The following is a 27475-nucleotide window of genomic DNA, read 5'->3' as shown; positions in this document are numbered from 1 at the left end:
CAAGTCACGTTTGGGAGAGATGCATATAATTGAAACAGTAAACAAACACTGACAAACATTGGTTAGCGCTTTACACTCACACGATCCATGTGTGTTCCAATCAATATCCATCATCATCACATGTGACATCACTGCAACATAATTATCTCTCTGTACACGACTATATCACAACAGCACACTGCATCAAGCACAGACCGGCTTGGTCCCAGGTTGCATTCGTCCGCATCAGAATACCATCAACGACATTACATCTTAGCATGGAATTGAAGTTCACAGTTAAGTTTGTACAGTACAACATGCTGTGTTGGAGGTCCTGACCACCTTCTCATGAAGAATGCAAAAACACAGACCTATTCGTCGAGGAGGCGCGAGGTCGTGACCTAAATCACTCACCAGTCGCAGCCTTAACAGCTGGGCTGAGCAGAGATGACATAACGAGGACTAAATCTTTTCGGTTTCCCCTTGAGGCAAAGATGAAAGCGCTTGATGCCTCCATTTCTTTGGCCAACACCCTATCGCTTTAAACTTTTCTACTTCCCAGTTGAAACAATGCCAAGGACCCATCCCCAGTGAAATATGTGTTCAACAGCTGCAGCTCAATTTGACAGCTCATCTCAAAATGAGGCTGTAGCCACTAGAGAGCGCTAGAGAGCACAACTAATCTGTAAATCAGCTTCTTTCAAGTAAATTCATTGTGTAGTAAACTCTTAGCCTACACTGCTGTTCAAAAGTTGGAGGTCACCGATCAAAAAAAAGCTTGAGTCGCTTCAGTTAAATTCATGCTTTTAGGTTGGAGAAAGTCCTCTTTACAAATAGATGTTATGTTGTATGAAAGGTTTGCAAAGAATGATCATTTTTTGTACATGCAAAACAAAAACGCTGTACAACTGTTCAACAAGACTGACAACAGCAGAAAAAGACAAAAGATCCATCAGCGCAACAGTTGAAAGAGAGTAAAGGAAATGACCCGCCATAAGCTAAAGAAACTGGAAGCGTAGCATCAGAATGTGTGCAGATTTAAATAGGAACAGCTTCCTGTTTCAGTGTCTCGTGCACAACAAAGCCTCCAACAAGCTGGAATACAGACAGTTATGTTGATTCAGCAAAGCTCTTAAAATGTCACAATAGAAACAGAAGGTTAGTCTGGGGTTATATTAGCTCTATTGGAATATCAGCTGAACATACTCTGGCCGGACAAATCACAGTTGAAACCTCTTCCACTGACTCGACTGCAGCGGGCCCAAAGAAATACGGCTCCCCAAAATAATTAGAGCCCAAACGGAAGCGCCGTAGTGGTTTAATAATGATCGAGGGTCACTTATTATTTTGTGGAATGTAACATTAATTCAAAATCAAAAAAGGTTATTTGGAGGAAAAATGGTTCCAACAGTATTCTCCCCCTGGCATGAAAAAAAAAATGTGTGGACATCGAGTAAACATTTTAATCATTTAATGCTTATCAAACTTCTCTTGCGAGCCAAACTATTTAAAATGTAAACAATATGTTTGGTGTCTGAATTATTACATTATTGAAGGTAAGAAGAAACACAGCAACATAATTGCTGACTTCATACTTTTGAACAGCAGCGCAAGTCTATTTGAACGAGCCCTGCATTAAATGCAGACTGTATGCATTACCAACTACATAGACAGAGCAGACTGCCAGTCAGTCAGTGCATATAGTCAGACCCACTGCTGGGGACTTGGAGACTAAATAAGCTACAGCACATACAGGTGACAACACCATTGACAGTAATTACAAACTACCGACACTATATACATTTCAAATAAATATTCTCTGTACAGAAAATTCATTCATCATCGTATTGAATTAGATGTCATCGTCAGATGTTTCAGATTATGTCTCCCTTGCTCGTATTTCTATTGTGTATACTCGACGATAGAAATCAGCAAATAAAACAATAAGAGGAGAAAATGGGCAAAAGCAGAATTCAAACAGGAGTGGATATACAGACGGAGAGGGGGGGGGGGGGGAGGATGGATGGAGAGCGCGACGGCCTCAATTAAGACTGGACCGTGAGGTGTGGGTGCGTCTCCGGCTAAGACCAAAAGCAATGAGGGTCTGAACACAAACAGAACCAACTAGGACAGGGGGCTACCCTGCTTGGCAGGGAGAGACACGGGACCCCACAACGGGGGAAAAGAAATGCAAAAAAGTGCTGCATACATTTACAGAGAGAGAAAAAACAAAGTGCACCCCTTCTCACTTCGGGGATACAGAGTCAAAGTCTCCCCACAGGTCAGAGCTGGCTGTGGTGGTGTCGTCTGATGGAGCCGCTGAGTTTGAGTTACTGGCGTCCAGATCTAGCAAACAACCTGGTGGTTAGAAAATAAAAAACAGAAACATAATGCATCTCTGAAATATAGATGTCTGATATGATGGTTTGTTCCGAAACAAGACAATGTCCATCTTAAGAGTAATTCGACCCAGTGTGAAGTCTGGAATAGTGTTTTGCTCAAGGGTAAGACAAATGAATAAACAGCGCTCTCCTACTTCAGCTACTGGCATCTAAAGGTTTCACTGTTTTATGCTGAGGTTTTGATATATTGACCTCTGAAACCTCTGCCACTACCAAACACAATGGAACGTGACCGTTCAGTCTGTGTGACTTCTGAGGTTACACTCTGCGTCGAAATGAAACCGCTGCACCGAGCTACAACAACCGTGGAAGAAAACCGCCAACGCAATGGATTTTTGGGGCCATAATGTCAAACGTTGGTGAGAACAATGCTTTGCTAACTGATAGAAACAAACAAACATAAAACCCTTACAAAAGGCACAAGCATACAAATCATCATATCTGCATCAAATAACCAACGATAAAGTGTTCGATAAATAGGCTCTCGCAACCCACAAAGACTGCAGTCAGACAAACAAATACACATCCTGCCACGTCAATGTCAAGATGATGAAGTCGAGGTGAGTAAGTCTTCCCATCTCCCCAACGATGATTGATAACTCGTGACAATCACATTTTTCTCAAATTAAAAAGGAGGTTAAAAATATGAGTGAGTGGACTGACTGAATGTTGTATGCGAGAGTCAAAGCATAAAATAACAGCGGGTTTGGTTTTTCAAAAACCTCCCCAACTGACCAAAGCTACCCCAGGTTTCTCTACACGACACTATTTTACCTGACAAACTTAATCAAAAGTAGCACAACAGAAACACTGCAACAGTTGTAGGAGAGGAAACTGGCGTCCAGATGTGTATTAATAGCCACTACACTAATGGTTAAAACTAGAAACCCTGCACAGATTAGGCAATTACCAAACCAACTTTGTTCTGAACAGACACATCCCAAAACATAACATTCACATTTTTAAACATAAAACAGCAAAACACTCGGCGCAGCACTAAGCATGATGGGAAATGGGGGCTACAATATTTAAGCACGAAGCCTTGTTTCGATGAAATGAAGACTGGGTGCTCCCTTCTTCTACCTGTTCCGATGATTTAATTCTGAATTTGTGGAATATGAAATGGACTACACTAAACTACAGCGGGCTGAGCAGGAACAACAATTAGTCTTCATTGACTTAAATTGTGTTTTCGAAGAAATCCGTCACAATGTTCGATAGATTTCTTGTTAAACTCAATGTTCACCGCATCTCGGCCCCTCTCTGTGTCACTGCCTTTGCTGCGTTGCTGGCGTATAAAAATGGCCGATGCCGTGTTTACGCGCAATCCACATGTTGACATGTTACATTGGTAATCATCTCGTCCCGGGCACAGGCAAGACACACAGGGCGGGCCTGGGTGTATGACCTGGCCGGCTATCCATACTGTAGTGTTTTTATGAACTGCTTACCAGTGTCACTTCCTCCTGCAGATGGCTGTGTGTTATGATTGGAAGATTTGGAAGGAGGTGGGGCCAACTTGCCCCCGGGAGGAGGCGGAAGAAGCCCAAATCCACCGGAACTCTGCGGGCGAGACCGGTCCTTCTTTTTTGATTGCTGGAAAAGGTACAAAGTCAGAGTGAGTGTGTGTGTAGACTGCAGAGAAAACATATCAAAAGGAGGTATTTTAAAATGTTTAAATAGTTGTATACTTTTGGGAGGTTCAAGCCGTCAAACTGTAAGCAATTTTGCTGTTCCAACCCTTGAACATATCAATTGAATGAAAATAGGGTTACCCCTATATTGAGAGTGATAGTCTGTCCTTCTTTGAAGCCCAGGTCCAGTTTGGGGGTAGTGTCTGGAGTCTGCGCCTGCTTCTTAAACTCATCTTCCTGTTTCACCCACCTGGAGAGGACGAGGGGGAGAGAGGCAAAAACGATGACAAGATAGTTTACCAAACTAGAATAAATAAATTCCCTGGTGAATTGGTTATGATTCATGAAGCAGCTGCACACTTGAAGTGGTCCTGAAGTGCAACATTGAAGTCAAAGGCATCGCCTCGGTCTCCAAACCCGATGCCTATGAACGCACTGCGGCCTGTGAGAGGAACGAACACAACAAACAAAGGGAGATTAGTACGAGTATCACAAACAAAACACACACTACAGCCGACAGCTTCTCACGATACCCTCTCCACGACAGTTTAACAGTTTCAGTAGGCGTTCAAAACGTGTTCTAAATCATGAGCACATTTACCAAATATTTATATCTTAGCAACAAACTGTTTACCCACCGTTGTCATCCTGGATGCGGAGCACAAAGTAACGGCTTGAGTCACTAACTGTTTCCACTGTGGTGCCGGGGTACTCGTCCACTGGTGCTTGGGCAAACAGCTCCCCTGTAGGTTAGAACAAAAGAAATATGTTCACTGTCTTTTGGGCCAAAATGGTCCAGTGGGAATTTGGATCATGAAGAGACACAAAACAAAAGCCAAAGATACTTTTGGATTTAAAAACGGGGACAGAAGCTGAAGCTTTTAAAGGATGGATCTAACTTCCAGGATTCAGATTATAAATGGGGCAATATAAAGTATAATCTGGGGACAACAAGCATGCCAATACCTAAAATGCACCGGCACAGACAGAAAGAGATTATCACCCTTCAAAATAAAATGCACGCTTGGACGTGGGCTGGGTCACCTTGGAATAGGTGAGTAACAGAGAAGGGGGAATGGCGAACACACTGAAGTGATTTACAGCAGCGACGGGGCCAGTGAACAATGGCACTGTTCTGTCTGCCTCTTTGCTCACCAGAGATTTTGTCTTCCAATTTGATGGAGGCTAGCTTGCCCCGGGCCGTCACGCGCATGCGTCCCGTCCAGTCGGGAGCGTCCAGCTTCCAATCGGCAGCCCTGGGACACACACACACACACACACGGAGATGCATTGTCACGTGGGTGATGTGGTGACGGCGGTTTATCGAGACAGATGTTGACACAGAGTAAGAGAAGAAGCAACTGGAGATTCGTGTTTCGGGTGCACGCGTGTGTTACGGTTCATCCCAACGCTTAGACACACTGTAGTTCCATTTTGGCTGTTTTCTATGTAAACAGAACGTGACTAACGCAGACCTAAGGCTGACATATATAGATGACATCATCACCCTTACTCACTGTACATATGGTCACTGGTTAACCAATCATGTGTCTGGTGAGACTCAGGCGTGTGCAACAACACAACATCTCCTGCATGGCCACTTGCAAGCAAAAGATGTCTGACAGGACAACACTGTCTGTCAGGTTGATGAACCACGTTAAAACCCCTTGTCATCATACAGCATCGACCCTGCTGCAGTGTCCTTGAGCAAGACTTCTTCACAGCTCCAGGGACGCTGCTCTTGCTTATACTGTGAGGGAAGCGCAATGAGAATCTGTGCGGCGAAACAAGGTGTCATTACTGAGCTAGCTCTAGCTGTAAAAACACGTTACGCAGCGTAAGCAGCATCTATCCTCTGTGCCATTGGTCGACAGCACACATAAACACACGGACACAGGGATGTAGCCAATCCAGCCCACTTCCTGTGTAGTGGGCTAACGCAGTGCAGGTATAAAGCACAACCGTTATTTACCATGATGACCTTGTCAATACACAGCAACACAAAAAAAAAAAAAAACAGCCCCAAAAAACCCGCTGTTGTTGCGAGATTATGGGATGAGCACGGTTGATACTGTCGGCTGCGGCTCGTGGATGCTGAGTCAGGAATGTCTCCGTCGGGCCGCTGCTCCTCCTCACTCACCTGATAGCCCGGTTAGATGCTCTCGGTGGGATTCGGTAAACGCTGACTTCGGGTTTCACACAGAGGACCGACTCGTACTCAGCCTGACCCTCGGTCGCCATCTTGACTTTTACTCAGTCGGTGCACGCCGGCGGTGGTGGTGGTGGTGACGGTGAGTGGCGTGTCCGTGCGGCATTTATGGCTACGTTGACCGTAATAGACGGTGTACTTGCGCACAAACTGTCGACCCAGCCTCTCACTGCTGCTCTTTCAGTGATGCGCTTAAAGGGGTATTCCACCGATTTCAGGCACAAAGGTTAGCCTAGTGTCAAGTCAAGGGGAATTACTCAAGTGACATCAAATGAGTAGTTTTGGTTTTGTAAAACAACGTATATTACCAACTGGGGCGTGGAGTTTGAAAGAAGTAAGCATTTAGCTGACAGTAACAAAGAGTAACACAAAGTGTTGACTTGTATAAGGAGCTAAAATGTACAATACCTCTGCTGCCTCAATTTGAACCAGATGGCAATCTCTGGGACTGAAAAGAGAAACCAATGCTGAAGTGCCTTAAACTTTCTATTGTATTGAAGTCTATGAGAAAAGGACCGTACTTCTCACTTGATTTATTACCTCAGTAAACCTCAGTCTTCTTCAATACAGCATGATGTTCATTTAGTAAATTATGGGCCCATAAAGCCGGGTGCTTTGGGGCCTGCATGGCAACTTTGTGATTGACTGGTCGCTTCCACGGTGTTGTCCAGTCTGGGTTTTATCTGCGTTTTTGTCTCAGAAATTATTTTAGTTCATGAAAGTTAATGGCAACAATTTTGGTCCCAAAACATGTTTTATTCAGATTTTGATTGTAGTTAGCTTCACCCTCTCTTATCACTTCTGGTTGCAAAAAAAGAAGTGGGCGATGGCCAAAATTCCCAAACTCACATACATCATATATATATATATATATGTATATACATCAACAACACAAAACACAAAATGATCTTATTCTTTTATTTCATTTATCCATATTGCAACAGAATAAGCAAGCAGCAGCTGACGTTACAAGCCTTGCCACAACTTAAGCTATTTTTTCTCAGTTTATCTCATTCTCAGTTTTAGCAGTTGTAGTGATGGACCAATGGCAACATGTCTTTTTTCTCTGCAGACTTAATGCTAACACCTGAGGAGGTCAGGGGTATTTTTCACAGTCCGAGAAGCAGGAAGGCATCCCTTAAATCTTCTGTTTCAGAAGGCTGAGAAAGAAAGAAAGAAAGAAAGAAAGAATACATATAATTACTTTTCATTTGACTTGCACCTGTTGATTGAAAACAACAAACATGGAGTATGGTAAATGTTCTACCTGGAGGATGCGGTTGAGTTTTCTGGCAAGGCGAACAGAGTTTCGGTGCAGCTCATCCCAGGCCTTGAAGTTGCTTTGCTTGCGATCCACAAAGGTCTGCCAGCAATAGAAGAAGTCTGAAGAGAGCGGAAACAGTTATAAATGATAAAATGTTTGACATCCAGAGAGCAACCATGATAAGTAAAACAATGGATGTTTAGGTGGAATTTGGCTTGCTTAACTTTCCAGTAGCTTCTGACTCTATAATCACACTCTCTCTTTACATCTCTACCACATGTACTCCAATTAATGCCTCCACCTTTGTAACTCATGACTGTGATCTGCACGCCAGCTTCTTTCAGCATTCTCAGGCCGTCTCTTTCCCGGCTGTTCTCCATGTCACAGAAGTAAAGGCGAGAGACGAAGATCCTGAGGCGAAGGTTGGGCGTCCGGCTGAGGAACTGGGACAAACTGATGGAGCAGTTTATGCAGGGAGACCAGGAGCAGAACCAGGTGATGGAGTAACTGAGCCTCTTCTCTCCAGTGCCTCCGTAACCCCACAAACCAGGGCACAAGGCCCCCAGGTAGCGTAGGAACAACAGCTTTAGAGACATAGGAGAACAGGGATACAATCTTATACCCTACTTACACTTGTTATTTACTCCCCCGAGCAGGCCCTTCTCACACGCCTCCCCATCTTGACCCACATTACTTACCTCTACATGGCAGCCACTGCGGTTGCGGAGGTGTCCAAAGTCAAAGGATAAGGAGTCTGGCCCCACTCGCCTCTTCACTACAAAGCAGAGGTAAGTCTCGTGTCGGCCCCTTGCCCAGCGCATGTTCTTGTAATGGTAGATGAACTTTTTTCGGGGCAAAAGCACACTGAGACAAAGGGAAGAAAAGGTTCATTTTTCATTTGACATGTGGGCAGCTTACCTGGAGAATATCGAAAGACCAGATCCATTTACAAAAACCTGGTGCTCTGATTTTACCAGTCAACATTTCATCAGTAATAATGCCATTCTCAAAAGTGTTGCTGTTCTGTGAATCAACATCTTCGGTGACAAATAATCTTAGTAGTATTCAGAAATGTTATGCCAGGAAAGTCTGTGAAGAAACTCATGAAATTACAATTTAACGTATTATTAGTCAGATGACTCACCCCAATAAGTTAGCACAATAATGTAAAACCTGCGGTTAACCATATGTGAGTGATGGACAGTCAGAAGACGACTAACATTCACTGCTTTTTTTTTCTCACTCTCAGTTTCACAACTTTTAGCGAAACTAGGACAGTTATTCATCACTAATTAATACGGAAACCTCAATAGATGACACTCAAAGGTGGTATAGTGCCATTAACAATTTCACTGAAGAATATTTTATTTTGGTGTCAAAGTATCAGCACTTGTCAAAAAAACATTTTTTTTCATTTGATAGCAAGTGTGTGTAATCTAAAGAAGTCTTTGTCAAATAGAAAGAGATGTAATTACAAATAGAATGTATCCATTTTGCTCACCTGTCTAGCTTTGTAATCATTTCGAAAGAAGCGCTTTGTCACTCGGCGGACGTGGGCAATAAATGGAGGTAAATGACAAAGAGCGAAAGTGTGTGTGTGTGTGTGTGTTTGTTGGGGGGTTAAATGGAGGGAACTGAGAACATATACCTCTAAACATAAACATCCTGCATACAGAGGCAGCTTCTGGTTGGACAGACAGATTTTTCAAAGTAAGTTCAGGGGGCGTGATACTGAAGAGATGGATGGACAGACTTGTTTTGCTGCAAAAACAGTTCAAGCTATAAATAAAATACTCAATTTCAAAATTCTGTTTCATGACATCATGGTTTTCCGGTGTATTTTGTTTTAACATTTTAACATTCATTCACATGGTGATTGAAGTGAAACCCTTCTTTTGGTGCAAGGCCATAAAGGGATTTAATTGGGGAGGCAGATTACACTACAAAGATTTTACTAAACAATCTGAGTGACCACACATGAGTGGAGGACTGTTTGACGTGATGCGTAACCTTTGGAGTTTTTCACAGACGTCAGTAAACTGAGCCAACCGGCTGGAACTTTCCAAACACTTAAGACTCATCCAGTCTCGGGCCCCTCCACTTTAACTTTCCCAGATCATTAAGTAAAAACCTCCAGATACCATCTCACCTTGATCCACAGTCCCGTCCTGCTATTCAGCCTTTCCACCGTAGCTAGTCTCCTCCACCTCCTCGGGGCCCCAAGATTTGGTGGAGCCATAGGCGTCTCCTGACCTCGAAAGGCCCTGACACCTACTTCGTCCTCTGATCTGGGTTTTCCCAAACTGTGTCAGGCTGGGAGCAGAACTGTAATCGACCTCCCTCACCCTACGTGTGTGCTAGAACGGCTGGCCAGCTGACCGACCACAGTGTGCGGATAAATTTCACTCACGAGCCTTTGAACCGTCAGACGCTGTCATCCGTCCTTGCCAAATCAGGATGTGTATTGTTTTGCTCCCGTCTTTTCTTTGCTCTGTCTGTTTTAGCTCTGGCCCAGTCTGCTCACTCAGTGGCACTGCATGCAGGCATCCTGCTTTCCCATGACTCCCCTCACCCTCTCATGCACTCTGTGGTTTGGGGAATTCACCGTTTCCCAGGGTGGCTGTTTTTGGAGCTCCTCTGTGTGTGTGTGTGTGTGTGTGTGTGTGTGTGTGTGTGTGTGTGTGTGTGTGTGTGTGTGTGTGTGTGTGTGTGTGTGTGTGTGTGCGCACGTATGTGTGTGTTAGCCATCTGTATGGGAATGTCATTAACATAGTCTATATGTTATACATCATCTGGAACTAATTTATCTAATTTATCCTATGATTGTGTGGTGCCCCAAAATGTAGAGTGATTCATGTGTGTGTGCGTGTGTGTGTGTGTCTGCATGCTCTGAGCGACCTCACATCATATTGCATTACTCTGACGCTGCATTAAGCCGAATGTCTCTGCACATTTGAGCTTGTGAGCATGTGTCTTTTCTCGACTTCAAGAGGCTGATCAAATGCCAAACTATATGTAACCACTTCCCACCCAGCTCACTGGGTTTGACCACAGCTGACCAAGGTCATCTCATAGTCACACATGAACGCTCACGTGCACTACCACCCCTCTGATGAGTGTGTGTGTGTGTGTGTGTGGTGTAGTAGTACAGTATGGCCAGACACGACTGTGCATTTAACCCATAGTCAGGGGCAGAAACCGGGTGTAGGAAATGCCAAGTCATACTTTCCAAAACCCACCCGCCCACACCCTGCACACGCGCACACAAACACTCGCACACAGCCATACCGTGCAGACGCACAAGACCACAGTCACAAACAGACTTTCTTTCCAGTGTGTGAACTCACATCTGTTTCCTGACAACAATAATAGCTACAGATCGGGCGGGTAGAGGCCCAGCTAACAGGTGTCTGCTCTTTGACAGTCATGAAGAAACAACCCCGATGATGACCAAAGAAGTGGCACAAGTAAAGTACAGCTCTCACAGGGTGAAAAGGCCTGACCACACACTTACTCGTGCATGCAACAGCACTGTTATGTTACTGGGTGTCTCAGCTTTTTCATCAAAGTTAATTAAAGGACAGTGATTTTCCACTCCAGCTTGCATGATTGAGTTTGCAGTGAGTGTACAGTGGGCCTATATTTGTCTGCACATCAGGTGAGATATGGCTCCTTCTCACACACATTAAAACTGTACAAACGTCCTGTGGTGTTTATCTGCGGCGCATTGATGCTATACTGACATCGCCTGAGGTCTGCAGGAGGTAGATGCGGAATGCGAGTGTGAGAGCTGCTAACCATATTAAGGTTAGCCTCAGACTGGGGCTGTGTGCATTTCCCCACTTAGTCACATAAACTGCCAGTCACCTGCAAACCACATGCATTCTCGTGTCAGATTACTGATGCATTTGGGGTGACCGTGGGGCACTGGGTTGAGAGGTCGTCTGGTAACCAGAAGGTCAACGGTTCGATCCCCGACTGGGACGTGTCACTTGTCGAAGTGTACCTGAGCGATACACTGAACCCCCGGCTCCCCGGGCGCCTGTCATTTGGCCCCTTAAAGGGATTCTTCATAGTGTATTAAATGTGCTGTTTCAATCGGCAATACAAATTTGTTTGGAAACAGATATCCAAGTAGATTTAAATTTGTGATTTTGATCAACTTTGTAATTTGTTCAATATTTTAGGGCTGCAGCTAAAGAGTTACTTTCATTATAAATTAATCTATATTTGTAATCGGTTGATTTGATGACGTTACCACTGCTCAAAGTGAAGCCCTAAAATTGCTTCGACTCAAATATTTATTTAACAACTACAATCACCATTATTTCTTATTCAACAAAGAAAACGAAATGGCAGAAAAGCTGAAGAAAAGGGAGGGAGTGCTGTTCGAGCAGACTCCTGTACCAACATACTGTACGTGACGGTGAACGACAGATGAATTCTGCAGATTCACATAAACCACACACACTTCCTATACAGTAACCGTACATCCTCCTACACATCTGTACGCCTTCACACACAAACTAAGGTGTGCAATCACACATCATTTACTGTGTGGACGCCTTAGAGGAAAGAACCACGCAAACACATATTAAGGAAACACACATTTTACATAAATATTTTATTTCGGTATAAATGAGAGAACAGCATGACTGTGGCTTCATGGTGTTAATATTACATTTTTACAGAACCATTTCTTTTTAAAGAACGGAGATGGTACATTATTTGATGAAAAGATAAAAATATAGTTTAAACAGACGGAACACATGCAGTAAATAAATACTCACATAAATAACACAAATCTTCAATAAATGATCATCTTAAACAAATATCCAAACATGTTGCAGCAATGACTTGTGATATGGCTTCTTCACCTTCAGCAATTCCAGTGCCTCCTTTTCGTCTCCATGAGTCCATCACTCAGTCACAGGTCTTTGTAAAACACTTTAGTGATGGGGTATCCCAGAAAGCCTCTCTCTGGAGGCTCAAGCTTCCTCTCCTCCTCATCATCTTCTTTTTCATCAGCCCCCTCCCCAAATTGCTGATAGCCCAGCTTCCTGAAGATGACTTCCCCCAGCTTGGACGGGAAAGGGACGTGAGCGTACACTCTGTGAGCGCCAGCCTCCCTCTCTCTCTGCTCCAGACTCTGGACAAGCAGCCGGCCCAGACCCTCCCTGCGGTACCAGCATCCCGTCACCAACCTGCAGATCCTCGTGACGTCCGCTCGCTTCTCGCTTTCCCTGAAGATGCAGCCGAGGATCTCGCCATCGCATTCTGCCACCCAGACGTGCCCTGCTTCCTGCTGCCTCTCTGGGGTGACATTCTCTGTTGACACATCTTTGTCCTTGTCTTTGGGTGTGATTCTGCGCCTTGGCTGAGCAATACAAATATGATTATTTAGCTGCAACATCAGCTCACCCAGAATGAAGTAAAAACGATGCAAAACACAGTCGAGCACACCAGTCGACTGACCTTTCTAGTCCCTGGTGTCGTGCCACTGATCCTGCAGTAAGGATTCACCAGTGTCTCATCCTGTGTCCCTCTGCAGCTGCTACCCACATAGTCCCAGTAGGGCCGGCTGCTGCCCAGAACCCCCGTGGATCGCGGCATGGTGATTTTGAGAAAAATAATTAGCAGGAAGACAGGAATAGCAAGGGCCAGGATAAAGGAATGCACGAGGCAGCGCAGCATTGAGGAGAAAACAGCCAGGATGAAGAGGCAGAGCGGACGAGTGAGGACGTGGAGGATGAGACGGTTTTCTGTGCCCTCGCAGCCCTCCTGGAGGGATGCAAGTTAAAACAAATCAGCACAAGGAGTGAATTCCCACCGCGATGAAAGCCATTTAAAACTCGTACCAACCTTGATGAGGGCTTTGGCCATCTCTATGTCGTCTTCCTTCATCCTCCTCATCACCACCTGATCCAGCTCCAGCCTCACCATGTTTAGGCTTTGAGCTCGAACTGCAGGACTGGTGCTACTAATGTTTCTACACACAGGGACCCGACAGAAACACACATAAATCAGAGCACATGGACAGAAGGTTGTCGGCAAAATGCAATTTTGGGATGTTTGATACTAAAATAATGCAGATAATGGATAGTACTGCTGTAGACCTGATTGGGTTATCAATACTGAAATGGGTGAAATCTGCTACTTTGCTTACAATGAGCCAGTAGCTGCAATACATCACACCCGCGTTGGCTCCAAACAACAAAGACAGAGGGGGATTATGGAGGATTTATAGCATGCATGTGTCACCATCACTCATTCTAGCTTGTATTTATCTGCACGTTTAATTTATCTTTAGTAATTTATCTTTAGTAAAGGTCATTCGGTACCCTTTAAGAGTATTGAGACCCTAAACCAAGGTGATGGCGTGATCCTCATCCGTAAATAGTTGAGTCTCAAGGTTTGTTGGATATGTTGGTCTTAACGGTGATCACCAAAAGGCAACGGTACAGTCGAAAGCGAAAAGACCATGATCAAACCCTTATATGGGTGTTGCGAACTGCTGACACATTTAGACCCCTGCTCGTGCGGTGAACCCCGTTTCCGCTTACCTTCTCCGTCACGCGGCTCAAATTGAACTGAAAACGGGGAAACACTGCACGTATCCCTGTTTCGTTGTGGAGTCCTTGCAGGGTTTGGTCGGTTGACAAGAGTCGCTTCTTGGGCAAAGGAGGTATTCTGAATACACACGTACTCTGTTTGAGGTCCGGTTTCACGTCTTCAATGTGTCGATCTACGCCATTTGCGTAAGCGCAACCCGCACAGCGTAAAGGCTACGTAAAAGGCTACCGCAACGTAACAGCGTAAACGACCTTTGTGTGTTTAAAAAACAAAAAGGACTCAAACTACAAAGCGAAAAAAAATAAACAAATGATGAAAGGTATTGATAGTTTTATTAATAATGAAATTATATTCACTACCGGTATTGACACTGTAAAGAAAGTGGGCCATGTACAACATTTATCCACAGAAAAACATATTGACTTAATAAACAAACTGCCAATGACAGCATCATTTAAACGAATATATTTCAGAATATTCCGAGGTCCATGTACAGCCTATTTGAATGTATAACATTTCTAGTATGTGGCACCATGGGATTACGACACAGTACTCATCTAACTGCATGTTCTCCCTCCGCTCCAGGGGAACGCACACTAACATGCTAACACACTGAGCCCACAAATAGTGAGGCATCCACTCGCACGCACTGTCTTCTTCTCCAACATGCACACTCTCAGAACTGCATCTCTTTAGAGTTGGGTATAGGTCCATTCCTCATTGTGTCCTCAGTTGACGTCTGTGCCTCTGTGTCGGCTGCAGAGCTGTGCTCCTTTGCAGACTTTTCATTCGCCTCAACTGTTACACTTTCGTATTTCACCTCGCTACTTTTTGAGATCTCTCCATCCCCTCCTCTGTCCATTCTTCCTTCTCTTAAACTACTGGTGCTGACCTCAATTATGACAATTTCCTCTCCATTTCCTAACTGATATAGGCCTTCCATGGCTCCTCCACCCTCCTCCACCCTCCCGCTTGCAGAATTGCAACCGGCCCCTTCTCCTCCCATCATTCCCCCTTCGCCTATCAGCGCTATCATCTGCATACCTTCCTCAGTGTCCTGCTCCATCTTGGTCTCACCCCCGAGTTCAAACACCACCTCCTGCCCGTCAAGTGGCACCAAACCTTGGGTCGGAGTGCAGGAAAGCTGCAGGGTGGTTTCTTGCCCTTGGCTGAAGGCAGCACCGGATGGACCGCTGTCCTGTGCCTCGGTGTGGAAATGGAGGACGTAAGACTCTCCCTGGCTTCCTTCCTCTCCAATCTCTCTCTGCCCCTGCTTTCCTCCCTCCCATTCATGCAGGAGGGATATCATCCCTCCCTTATCCCCCCCTTTTGCGCCTTCACCATTCTCATCAGTCTTGAACTGCAACACAAGTGATTTCCCCTCCCCGCCCACTCCTCCATCCCCCGCCACGTCTGATGCATCCCCTTCAAACTGTAACACGTAGGAGTGCCCACCCTCCTCGACATTCATCCCCTCCTTTGCCCGTCCTTCACTATCAAAACACAACACAAACTGTTTCCCTGTCATGGTATCCCCCGTCCTTATTTGCCCCACTGTGGCGTGAGGTTCCAGAGTAGCCGGAGTAGAAACTGACGATACCGTCGTGGCTGGTGTAACCACCGTAACAGCTGATGAGGGTCCTGAGGTGTCCACTGTGGTGGAAGATGAAAGAATTGGGATAGCAGTGCAAGATACAGTAGTTACAGAAGATGGGAATGACTCTGTGGTTCTGGTCACATTACAGTTCGTTACCGATGGAGCGCCACCTGCTGTCTGACTGACCGGCGCTGCTGCAGACATCTGAAGACTAGCTTTTGGTTTGCGGCCCCGTCTGCCCCGAGCAGTCCGCGTGCTTTTCCCTAATATGGGCTTGGTCAGCAGGGAGTTGGCCGAGAGAGTGCGCGTTGACATGACCACAGGAGTGTTTGCATTGTTGCTATTATTATTGTTGGTGATTATGAACCTGGTCTGCTGCTGTTGCTGCTGCGATATGGCCGGATAGTGGGACATCTGAGTCTGTGTTTGGTTTAGGACGGGCTGGAGCGCTTGGATAGTCTGAAGCACGGGGAGGGTCTGAGGCTCCGGAGCTGTTGGAGGGTTGCTTGCAGTGGGGACGAGGATCAAGCTGGACTGGCTGCCATTATTGGAGGGGCACTGTAGGATGAAGAAGTTTTGGTGCTGGGACAAAGGTGGTGGGGGCGGTGGCGGAGGTGGAGGAGCTGGTGGAGGGGACGACAGAGGAATGAGCTGCAGGCCGCTGGCTGTCTGAATCATGAAGTAGTTCTGGGAGGTGTTGAGGGGGATATTAAGTGCTGGCTGGGACACAATCAGGCTGCCTTGGTTTCCTGAGGTTTCCAAGGTGATGGGGTTGAGCAGGGTCGTGGTGGTCGTTACTCCTCCAACACTGGCCTTCACAGCCACTCCGTCTTTACCTCCACCACCGGGGCAGGGCAGTGGAACGCCACTGCCGTGAGTACGGATGTGCCTCTGCAAGTAGGAGTGCATGACAAACTCCTTGGAGCAGTACGGGCATTTGAAGTCCTTGCTTGAGGAGTGCGTGCGAAGGTGGAGCTGGAGGTTGGAGGAGTGCGTGAAGCTTTTATTGCAGTGCGTGCACTGGAAGGGTCTCTCACCAGAATGGGTGCGTTCATGCTGCTCAGAAAGAAGAAGAGGAGACAAATGAAGAACAGTTGATGAGATTTAAAAAAAAAAAAAAAAGTGTATTCCATGCAAAGAAGCTAACAATCTACACGAGATCACAGCTGAATGTGTACCGACGGTGCTGACCTGTTTGAGGTTCGACGTCTGGGAGAAAGACTTCGAGCAGATGGAGCAGATATGAGGCCGCAGTCCAGAGTGCATCTGACTGTGTCTGCGCAGGCAGCTGGTGTTCTTGAAGGACTTGCCACACTCCTTACACACATATGGCCTCTCGCCTGTGTGCTGCCGCAAGTGGTACTGATAGTGAGAGCTCCATTTGAAAGTGAGAGGGCAGTGAGGGCACTGGAATGCCCGAACGCCTGTATGCACCTGGGTAAAAAAAAGAAGAAAGTATAATCTCTAGTCGTATTTGCCGTACAAAAACCTAGAAGTACCTGCTGGACAGTTCGTATCATTGCTCTCTCTAAGGTTTCTTCCTTTTTTTCTCCCGGTTAAAGGTTTTTTTGGGGGAGTTTTTCCCGTACAGATGTGAGGGTCCTGGGACAGAGGATGTCGCATGTGAACAGATTGTAAAGCCCTCTGAGGCAAATTTGTGATTTTGGCCTATACAAAAGAAATTGAATTGAATTGAATGAAATCCAGTGCCCTGCATCCCATTTCACTGTCTATTCCAATAGAACCTAAATGCAACCCAAGAAAAATGTGTGAAAACAAGAGAGTTTGAACTACAGTGTGTTATTTCGTCAAAGGGATTTTTTTATCGTCTGTCGTATATTGCATTTATCTGCTGGGATGTGAACCATTACTAGAGAGCTCCCTGTTCACTTGATAAATCTTCTTTTCTGTGGTGACATCAATTATCAAATTTAGCCCCCAAATGATGCATCTCTCGTTTGGAAACTCTCCTTGTGTTTCAGTTTCTTGGAACAGAAGCCTTACCCTCTGATGGATTGAAAGCAGAGACGACCTCTTGAAGCTCTTTCCACACTCGGTGCAGCGGTAGGGCCTTTCCCCGGTGTGGTCCCTCATGTGATACTTTAGCCCGGATGAACCTTTGAAGGCTTTTCCGCACTCTGAACAGCGGTACGGCCTCTCTGCATCAAATTGCGTGAAATAGAATGTGACATTTTTGAAAATGAAAACGAAGAATAACATATAATATCAAACCAAAACACACGAACAGATAGCTCGGCTCTTATTCTCTATTGTGGAGTCAAATCTCTATTGTAAATGTCTTTACCTCCAGCAGGAGTGATCTTGCTGGCCGCTGTCCTTTTGGGGGCTTTGGTCGGTTTGGCCGGTTGTTCCTCTTGCTCCTCCCCGACGGCGATGATGTTGACGTGGATCTCCCTCTGGTCCTGCTGCTTGTCGGCCTGGCTGGGAGAGGAGGGGAGGGGGAGAGACAGGGAGAGGGAGGCGGGGCACACTATCTCAGCCTCTGCCTCGGCCAGGAGCCGTTGCTCGGGCGTGTGGGAGTGTTGGTGGGTGAGGAGTGAGGACAGAAGGGGGAAGGAGCGGTCGCAGGCGGAGCAGCTGAACTGGGAGCGGGACTGTGATGAGAGAGCGTGCATCTGGACAAACAAAAGCGGAACACAAGAGGCTCATATTATTCTGGGATAGATGCATCCAAATGCAATAAATGAATCCCGGTGCTCAATATACAGAGTGCGGTGCTGAAATTTGCATACCAGTGTCAGTAGAAGAGCAATTGTAACAGTCATTCTCACCAGTGACACATGTCTATTGAGGCCTCCACTGGTCTTGAAGGTCTTATTGCAGTAGCCACATGACAGCCCTGCCCATGCGGTTCTGGCCTCTGGCTGAACGGTCTCAGAGCTCTGAGTCAACTCGGTGAAGCTCTGCAGCAGGTCAAACTGGGCCTGGGTGGTTCCCACATTCTGAGGACAAACCAAAGGAAGTTCTACATATAAATAAAATGTATCTTCAGATCAGACTCAAGCACTGTGTCGGGTGGGTAAGGTTTTTACATTGATTTATATTAGATTAAGCAGGCAAATTAGTGTTTGTCTCTCGCCTTCTGTTCCATACCACATTACAAACAGTAGATATACTGGACAACATACAACTTTGTTGAGTTTATGAAGCGTTTATGATAGCTGATGTCTTAAAACCACTCAATAGTGTCATTTCAAATATTTGAAGTGAACACAGAAGCTGTAGCAGTTTCTAGGAGCATCTAATTTGACATCTGTCTAATTGATCAAAGAAATATGCTGATTTGTAAATAAAAGTGAACCTCCTCCACGCTTGTCACCATTTTTCCTGAATGCTGGTAGCTAGCTAGCTAGCTGTGTAGGACAATGAAGTTCCCATTTCTAATCCAACCTACTAACTTCTAATTGGTCAAGACAGGCGTATATGGGCACAACACCAGACCAACAAAATCTGAGATGTAGGCGGCGGGAACCAGGCCACAAAAGTCACTTCACTTTCTTCTGTGGAAGGTTTATTTTCTCACATGTATCCGTTTGATCCAATCACTTACTGTATTGCTGCCATCTGCTCCCTCCGTCAGATCAAGGAGCACCTCTGTCGTGTGTCCATTTTCAGCCACTGTGGTAGTCTCTACCACCTCCTCAAAATTAGCCAGCAGGTGACCAGCTCCCACCAGCCCATCCCCAACCTCCATCCCTGCTCCAGGCCCGGCCTCTCCTCCGGCCCCGTGTCCCTCTGGAGCCATGTGGATGACCTGGTGGTCCTCTAGATCTGTCCGGGTGCCAAAGGTGTGGCTGCAGCTGCCACAGCTGTACAGCAGCAAACTGGCCCCGGTGTGTGTGCTGAGGTGAACCTCTGTCCCGATGGCCCTAGAAGCACACACGCGCTCCCCAGAGGAGGTGAGGGTGAGCTGGGGGAGAAGGCTCGGATTCTGCCCGGACGGGGTGGTTGACAGGAACACCTCTTCCATCCCCACCCCTACTCCATCAGTTCCCTCTTGGCTCACAAATCCCACCATGTCCGTCAACATGGACGATGTCACTTCCTCTGCCCCGACCACCACCTCCACTACCTCATGTCCCTTCCTCACGTTCGCTCCCCTCTTTCCCTCCCTCCCTCCCGCGTTGAGGTTGGAGTGCGAGTTCTTGTGCAGCGCCAAGTTTGACGAGTGTGTGAAGCTTCGTCCACACTCACCGCAGATGTAGGGCCTCTCACCTGTATGTATCCTCATGTGCTGCCTCAGGTTGGTAGACTGAGTGAAGGACTTGTTACACACTGAGCAGGTGTAAGGCTTGAGGCCCAGGTGGACATTCTTGTGTCGCCGCAGGCTGCTTGAGTTCTTGAAGGCCTTGGGGCAAGTGTCACAGGGGTAGGGACACTCTCCAGTATGCTGGCGCAGGTGATACTGGTAATGAGAGCTCCATTTAAAGGTCAGAGGGCAATAGGGGCACAAGAAGGTACGCACCCCAGTGTGGACACTCTGATGGACCTGGAGACAGACAGACAGAGGTACAGATGTGAAATCTCTTGCTCATTTGCTAGCATTTCCTTTTCCCTGATGTTTATAAAATGGCTTCTTTTGACACCTCACCTGGAGCAGAGAGGAGCGTTTGAAGGCTTTGCCACACTCCTGACATTTGTAAGGCTTCTCCCCTGAGTGAGACCTGCAAAAGAAACACAACTATTCAGGAGAATAACACAATTCATTATACATAAATATGGTGTGAGGCATAACTTTGACACATAATAAACATAAAACTCCATTGCTAGACCTTCTCTTGTGATATGTTGAGTTATACACTGGCACATAGATGTTTTAAATAAAGGTGTGGATCATGAATTTGACATGAACCACACTACTTAGAGTTTCCTGCACACTTCTGCCTCTCCCTCCTATTCACTTCAACCTACAAAATAACAATGACAGCTTCAGGACTCTATTGTACCAATGTTGCGATTATAAAAGGTAAAGAGATTTTAATTCTGGGCACCGTTGATGGTAGAGCAGAGCAGAGGAGCCCTTGAAGGCCTTGGGGCAGAGGTTGCAGCGGTATGGTCTCTCATTGTTGTGGCTCCGCTGGTGGTGGGTCAGCCTGGACGACCACCTGAAGCTCTTCCCACAGTCCATACACTGGAAGGGATGGTCCGACTGCTCGGGCTGCTGGGGTTGACCCGACACCGACGACGTCACCATGTCCAGAACCACCTCTTCCCCGCCCTCTTCTACCCCCTTGTCTCCCTCCACCAGCTCCCCTCTGTCCCCATCGTCCTCAACATCCTCTCCCGAACCAAGAAGGGACGGGAAATGAGAGAGGGAGGAGGTGGACTGAGGCGGTAAGAGTTCTGCTTGGACCACTAAGGCCACTGAGTTAGCCATTACCAGCACAAACTGGTAGCAGATGATGGGTGTTCCTTGGCAGCAGGCGTGGATCAGTTGTGGTGCAGTATCATGGCTTTTCTTTCACCTTTTCTTCATGTTTTCTTCTGTGTCTTTCATAAATTCTTGCCCTGTCAGCCACTGGAAACACCAGCTGTCTTGCCAAGTCGACAGCTCAGGACAGGTCTGAGATGAAGGGAAATGGAAATAAATACAGTATTATAACTTGGTAACTCCCGGTGTGAATGTCGCCTTTAAATCCGACCCCTCTCTCCGTCCTCCTGTCAACGAAGCTAGCCCCCCCCCCCCCCCCCCTCCTGCTGTCTATCCTCTGGCAGTCAGTCCGTTTCTGTCCGTCGTCCCCGCAGTGCGGTGCGTTCTAGCAAAACACACGCAGAAGGTTACAGCTGTGTTACACATGAAGCTACTTTATAAGTGTATCCTAATGCGACCGATTAGCCGTGCAAGCAGACAGACCACACGCACAGAAAATATCAGTTTTCACAGTATCAACAAAATCAGCTACTGGCCTGAATTTAAAGCTAATCTAGCCGCCGTCTATGCCGAACATCTCCGTTAAACTGTTCGATACGGATGCGAGTGAACGCAGGCTGAACCAGTACTCACCGCGCATCTTTAACTCAACTTATATTGTTGATATTATGAAAGGGTACTGGGTACCGCAGTGCTAATCCACACAACCTTAACAATAAACACAGCGCAGACTAACAGCAGTTCTCCACCCGATTCCGCCTTCTAAGAACAGCGACGGCGATTGGCTGTTGGCTACTATAGATGCGCGACTACCATTGGCTAAGAGCTTCAACCGACAGATTGACGTTTTTAAACCTCACTTTGAATTATTTCGGACCTCCAAATTTGGCGGAAAGCACTTTATCAGTGATGCGTCCACACTCCAACATCTTAAATATCGTAAATATAATTTATAAAGCTTTATTTACAGTAAATATGTATCTGTTATGTTCTGAATCTGGCGCACAGAGTTCTGGGTAATGTAGTATGCGTGTGTGTGTGTGTGTGTGTGTGTGTGTGTGTGTGTGTGTGTGTGTGTCTGCCCCCACTTCCATTCGTAACAGTTAACGTTACAGGGTAGGTGGGCCATGGTTATCAAATAACATATACTCAAATCCATTGTGCACATTCTTTAGTATTTATTTCACCAAGGCACATATTTCACATTGAGGCCAATCAGTGTGTGGAAGACGCATCTTGATGTGACAACAATAATTTAAACAGGATGGTATAATAATAGTAAATAAGAATAAAAACTGTATAAAAGTACAAAAAAGATAGGAGACTTGCTCCACTGCAGCACAAAATAAATAGTTCCACCAAGTTACTTAAATAAATAGTCAATACTATAACAAATACTAAATTAGGAATGAAAAAATTATAGTGATAAAGTTGGTAAAGTAATCTACATTATATTGTAAAAAAAACAACATAATACACAAAAACACGTATACGACAATTTACATTCTTCTACACTTATGTACACACTAAGAACATAGTGTCACAATACATAGTATTTTAAGGCTTTGGGTGTTAAACTAACAAAAACAAACTTTTCTACCCTAAAGCCCAGGTTCAAAATCAGCCATCTCACTCATCCAAGATGCTAATCCTAACAAGTTTGTGCAAAGAATCTAATCAGGTCCATCAGTGCTCAGCAACAGGGCATATTCATACAACTTTACCACAACGTTAAATATGCCTCCTCATGCAGAACGCGAGAAACAGGCAACAACAATAGAGACTCTGCCTTTGGTACAAAATAAAGTATTCACTTCTCTTCGGCGACCATTTTGACATTATCAGCTGTATACGATGAATTTCAATTGATATGTTAAGACGTGACATGTTTAACTGGGTTAGAAGATGACATTAACGTCTTCTAACATGTTTAATTTGAAGGCACTGTAAGTGAGAGATAGTGAAAACATTGGCTGTCCCATATGTATGCTACATACTGGAAGAATTATTGGAGAAAGAAATAGACAAATGCAAAGTAGATTAAGTTAGTTTAAACAAAAGTAAGGAAGTGCTACCGTGTTTTTCTTGAGGATCAGTGAGACACAAGACAAAAAGAAAGATTACAGAGATGTGGGCAAATAAATTCACGTTAATACAGAAACAAAGATGAGAGTGACACAACTTCAAATAAATAAAATCAAATAAATTACCAACAGTCAATAAATAAATAAATATATAAATAACATGGTCATGAACAAGGCCTTTAGGAGACAGTTTGGGGAATTGTGACATGATCATCGTCGTTAAACTGGCAGTTTGCTTTAACGGGAATCTTGATGGTTGTAACTGGCTGCAGTATAGCACATCCTTATTGGCTATGATGGAAACACATTCTTCAACACAAGTGTCATTGGTTGACATTTGGCCTCTTAAGGGATGCTGTTGACTACAGTGCACACTGACATGGTCCTCATTCCCCTTTGGCTGAGGCGGGGCTCCATGTATCCTCACTGGCTATGCCGCCATGTAGTTAAGAGTTAAAGTATGAATGAGCTCGGGTCGTCATTGTGCTGCAGAGACTTTGGGCTTGAGGCTGATGAATGCTCGGTACGCCCAATCACAGAAGAGCTTGAAGTGTTGGAGAAGCTCATGGCTGGACTGCAGGACATCGAACTGATAGGGGAGGTGAGGGGGCAGGGAGGGGGTCACCTGAGTCAGCCTTGGTGCGTCAACTCTCAGCATCTGTAGCAGAGATGACAGATTATAACAACTATTGATGTATTCATTTGTATGCTACAACTTTCATGGATAAACATCAAGTTAAACAGTGAAGACACCTGATGATCAAATGCGGAAACTCAACTCTTTACCTGACGGTGCAGCAGATTGATGAGAGATTTCATTTCTCTGATCATCTCCACCAGCTTGGGCAGTGCAGGGTGGTGGTGCTTCTTTGAGACCTTGTTCAGCCACTCAAAGTGGTGCTCATACAGCTTCAGGTCAGCATGCAGCTGTGAGAGTGTGGGCTTCAGCTGGAAACAACACAGACACACTTAGAGAGGTAGCATGGGTGTGGCAAGATGTGACTGTGTGTATAGAAACAAGACAAGCACCTCTACCCTCACACACACACACACACACGGAGAGTCACACACAAATACAGAATACAAATATCAGAGCATTACCTCAAGATTGTTGAGGTTATTGGCTGATCTGTTGCTCATTTCTGGCAGAGACCTGAACCTGTGGGGCTCCACATCTGAGTCGAATGCATGCTCCCTCTGAAAGAGAAAACAAGACGCAAAGCAGCCAGTTAGTCATTTGCATCGGCGCAATTTAACTCATCCTGAGACAAGTCACGGCAACATGAGGAAAGTATTAGTCCAGCACCTCCATCGAATGACTGTTTTCTGTGCTTGGAGACAGTAGCTCTCACTGAGGGGAGTGTGGTTGATCGGGTCAGTGTGAGTTCACCCACATTCAGCCTCCCCAAATGTCAACAATAAGAGCAAATGACCTGAACCCACAGGATGTTTTCTACAGGGAGCGAGGATAACAACATATGCAATGACTAAGAAAGCTCCAAGTGGGACAGACAACACAGAACTGTAGGGAAACTCCAGGGTCACAGCTATATAAAGAGGGAATGACGCAGTACCGCTGCCCAGAGTTGTGTTATAAACTGCGTCCAGAGAGCGGATGTAGTTCCCATGGTGGCCACTAGAGGGGGATAAACAACCTGACTGCAGGTTAATAGAGTTCTGCTTCAGAAAAGGCAGCTGTGCTGTTTATTAGGAGTGTTAAAGATGTATGCCTGATTTAGTAATGAATGGGGATTCATGGAGATGGCTGATGTGGCATGCGTCACTTCCAATCAGTCGAGGAACATAACAACATTATGATGATGAGTGCTGAGAAATGTTTTGTGTAAACAGGTTGTGTGTGCTTAATGCTTCCTTAACCTGTTATGCAGTGCTTTCCGTGCCCTACTGTTGGCCTCCAGTTGTTTGTGTTGATGTTTTTAGTGATGAATGTGCCGCATTGTCTCGCATGTCTCTCCATCAGCCTTTCGTAAGAGCTCACTCATGTTTGTGGTCCAATGTTTTGTCTCTGTTGCTTTTGTCCCATCCATCCCTCGCTTCCTTACCCTCTCCTCTCTCTCCCCCCCTCTCTGTGTCTTTTACCAGGTGCACAAGCACATGCAACATCTCGTGCACATGTGCATGCATGCACACACATACACCACTGCCTTGTCATCTGGTTGGCTCTCTGATCTCTTCATCTCTTGTGGTTTTTGCTCCATCTTTCTCAGCCTTTAATTCTCCCTCTTATTCTCCCTTTCTTGCTCTCTCTATCACAGATCGTGACCTCACCCGGCAGAACCCTCGCATCCAACCTTTTTCTTCCTGAATGCAAATACTGGAATGTGATAAATCTTTCAGATTTTTATCAAGTCACTTTGCTGTGGCGACCAAAAGCAAAACACTAAACACCGCACCTACACAACCATGACTATTTACAGAACCCTCAACGCACACACACACACACACACACACCCAGCCACAAAAATGCATACACAAATGCATGCACACATACATTTGCACCCATACTGAATGCATGCAAACACACACACACACACACACACACACACACAGAGAGTTGCGTCAGAAAACTTATATAGACCTATGTGTGGACAGACACACATTTTTCTCTCTTAAAGCATCAGTTTCATTGCGTTTTTGCAGGGACTTTCCATGGATTCCCGTTCTATTTATCTTTCCTAACTTTCTCCTCCTTTTAGTGGAATTCCACACAATAAGGAAATAAATTTAAAATAATTCTTCCATGTTACCGAACACTGTCTTCTACTGTCCCCATCACCCTTTAATAAAGCTGCTGTTCACATCTGGACCGCAGGTTACAGACTTCTGCTACACAATGGCCTGTAACATTGTTTTAAAGCAACTAACACACACACACACACACACACACACTTTCATAACAATATCTACTGGCCAAGACTAGAGAGAGTATGTGGCTATTTTTTGATTTTATCCCCATGAACAAAAGAGTTGAAAGATTTGCATCGTGCAAAAATAGAATCTAGATCAGCCATGTGTAACCAAAGATCCACAGATATGATCCCGCTTTCTTTTCACCTGTTAAAACGCTGTTGATACACAATCACCAGCTGAAGCCAAATCTTGGCCGAGTTCTCAAATCTGATTTTCCTACCTATTTGACTGTCAACAAAATAAAATTTGGAGCCAGCGTTGTCAGTACGGTGGACATTTCAGAGGAGAAAAAACTCCAACTCAATCCTCACTTCCACAGTCTAGCCGCAGAACATAAACATGTTTCTATGTAAACAGGCAAGTGATATACTTTGCTGTTATTTCATAGATGGTATGCTCAGCTTAGATGGAGGCAGGTGTTGATATGTAGTTCTAAATTAGTCTTAGGGTGAACTTATTCCTTGAACTTAATGTTTTGTTTCTCTAACCCCTTGACATCACGTATCCTGCAAGCCCGTCACTGTAAATGTGTCTATATTCTAATTAATTCTATGAAACTTGATATTGATTTCATTGCACCTTCACTGGCCTGCATGCCCACCAATCTTACTGCCACCAGTCAGGTGAGCAGGCAGACCAGGAGGTTGCTGAGTCTGCCCTCCCCTCCCTACAGAGTCCAGGGTGGATTAAAAGTGAGATCACTGAGTCAAATCTCCCCTGAGGCTTTCAGCTGCCCTGATCTGAGCATGCAGCCAGTCTGTCACCAATGGAAGCAGCTTAAGTCAAAGTGAGGACCTGAGCACATCTAGTGTAGTTTGTGCACGGTGCAAAGTTAGTGCTGTTACCCAAACTGAAAGGTATAACATTAGCACCTCAATCCAATTAGACAAAGATCAATCAAGACAGGTTGTGCATCCTCTTCCACAATCACACGAACAATTCAATCAGCCTCTTTAGCCTCGCCTTCAATCAATAGCTGTGACCATGACGGCATCTTCACTTACCAGCAGTTCTTGGGTGAGCTTCATTAGATTTTTGGTCTGATTGGACAGTTTGTCCATGTCAGTGGGCCGCCGCTGTGGTACTGGAGAGGCATTCGTGAACACGGGCAGCTGAGCCAATAGCAGCGAGAAGAGGAGCGACGAGGAGGAGTCGAGCAGCACTGCAGGGGTAGAACAAAACGGAAGCAATTAGTGGAAAGGCGCTGTCATCTCGCTGTAATGATAATGACCTCAGGCCACGGCTGTCAGCTCCAGGGGAAGATACTGCACCACAATATAAACAATGGCTCCAGACTTGGCAGAGGGATCCTCAAGAGCTACAGTGTCAGAGTTCACAGGCTGAATGCAAATCATTAAATCATTAAAAAGCCGGGCTTTGACACTGAATATCACAATCACTCCTTTACCA

At 45.5% G+C, this 27475-nt stretch overlaps 5 protein-coding genes across 6 annotated transcripts; all 5 read right to left on the bottom strand.

Annotated features, from left to right (window-relative positions):
* Window positions 1-85: 85 nt before the first annotated feature.
* LOC306782324 (adaptin ear-binding coat-associated protein 1-like) lies at window positions 86-6262 on the bottom strand (the record flags this gene model as incomplete). 2 transcript variants are annotated; one of them, XM_079275634.1, is made up of 7 exons in its annotated part: window positions 86-2337; window positions 3833-3977; window positions 4157-4265; window positions 4376-4457; window positions 4654-4758; window positions 5171-5271; window positions 6156-6262. In XM_079275634.1, the coding sequence occupies 7 exons, from the start codon at window positions 6254-6256 to the stop codon at window positions 2225-2227; spliced, it is 756 nt and encodes a 251-aa protein (XP_079131760.1). In that variant the 3' UTR covers window positions 86-2224. The 2 variants fall into 2 exon arrangements, with proteins under 2 accessions (XP_079131760.1, XP_079131759.1); XM_079275633.1 differs by having other exon boundaries at window positions 86-2325; window positions 6156-6256.
* A 1071-nt stretch (window positions 6263-7333) lies between these two features.
* On the bottom strand, window positions 7334-9009 carry aicda (activation-induced cytidine deaminase; the record flags this gene model as incomplete). Its single annotated transcript, XM_079276029.1, has 5 exons — window positions 7334-7384; window positions 7492-7607; window positions 7790-8072; window positions 8187-8352; window positions 8990-9009. The coding sequence occupies 5 exons, from the start codon at window positions 9007-9009 to the stop codon at window positions 7334-7336; spliced, it is 636 nt and encodes a 211-aa protein (XP_079132155.1).
* A 3095-nt stretch (window positions 9010-12104) lies between these two features.
* nat14 (N-acetyltransferase 14 (GCN5-related, putative)) lies at window positions 12105-14195 on the bottom strand. The gene is made up of 4 exons (XM_079275092.1): window positions 14052-14195; window positions 13351-13477; window positions 12964-13269; window positions 12105-12865 (listed from the first exon to the last, which is right to left on the bottom strand). The coding sequence occupies exons 2-4, from the start codon at window positions 13429-13431 to the stop codon at window positions 12416-12418; spliced, it is 837 nt and encodes a 278-aa protein (XP_079131218.1). The 5' UTR covers window positions 13432-13477; window positions 14052-14195; the 3' UTR covers window positions 12105-12415.
* Window positions 14196-14737: 542 nt separating this feature from the next.
* Window positions 14738-21799, bottom strand: znf628 (zinc finger protein 628; the record flags this gene model as incomplete). Its single annotated transcript, XM_079276158.1, has 9 exons — window positions 21684-21799; window positions 20671-21242; window positions 20271-20343; window positions 19230-20168; window positions 18451-18621; window positions 17964-18294; window positions 17663-17817; window positions 16850-17092; window positions 14738-16714 (listed from the first exon to the last, which is right to left on the bottom strand). The coding sequence occupies exons 2-9, from the start codon at window positions 21054-21056 to the stop codon at window positions 14738-14740; spliced, it is 4275 nt and encodes a 1424-aa protein (XP_079132284.1). The 5' UTR covers window positions 21057-21242; window positions 21684-21799.
* Window positions 21800-23612: 1813 nt separating this feature from the next.
* On the bottom strand, window positions 23613-27240 carry il11a (interleukin 11a; the record flags this gene model as incomplete). The annotated part of the gene is made up of 4 exons (XM_079276157.1): window positions 23613-23792; window positions 23921-24082; window positions 24236-24331; window positions 27070-27240. Coding segments are annotated over 4 exons (609 nt in total), but the record flags the coding sequence as incomplete, so codon positions are not given.
* Between the last annotated feature and the right edge of the window lie 235 nt (window positions 27241-27475).

Source organism: Melanostigma gelatinosum (assembly GCF_949748355.1).
Source record: "Melanostigma gelatinosum genome assembly, chromosome: 9".
Taxonomy (NCBI): Eukaryota; Metazoa; Chordata; class Actinopteri; order Perciformes; family Zoarcidae; genus Melanostigma; species Melanostigma gelatinosum.
This window is presented reverse-complemented; position numbering and strand designations above follow the sequence as displayed.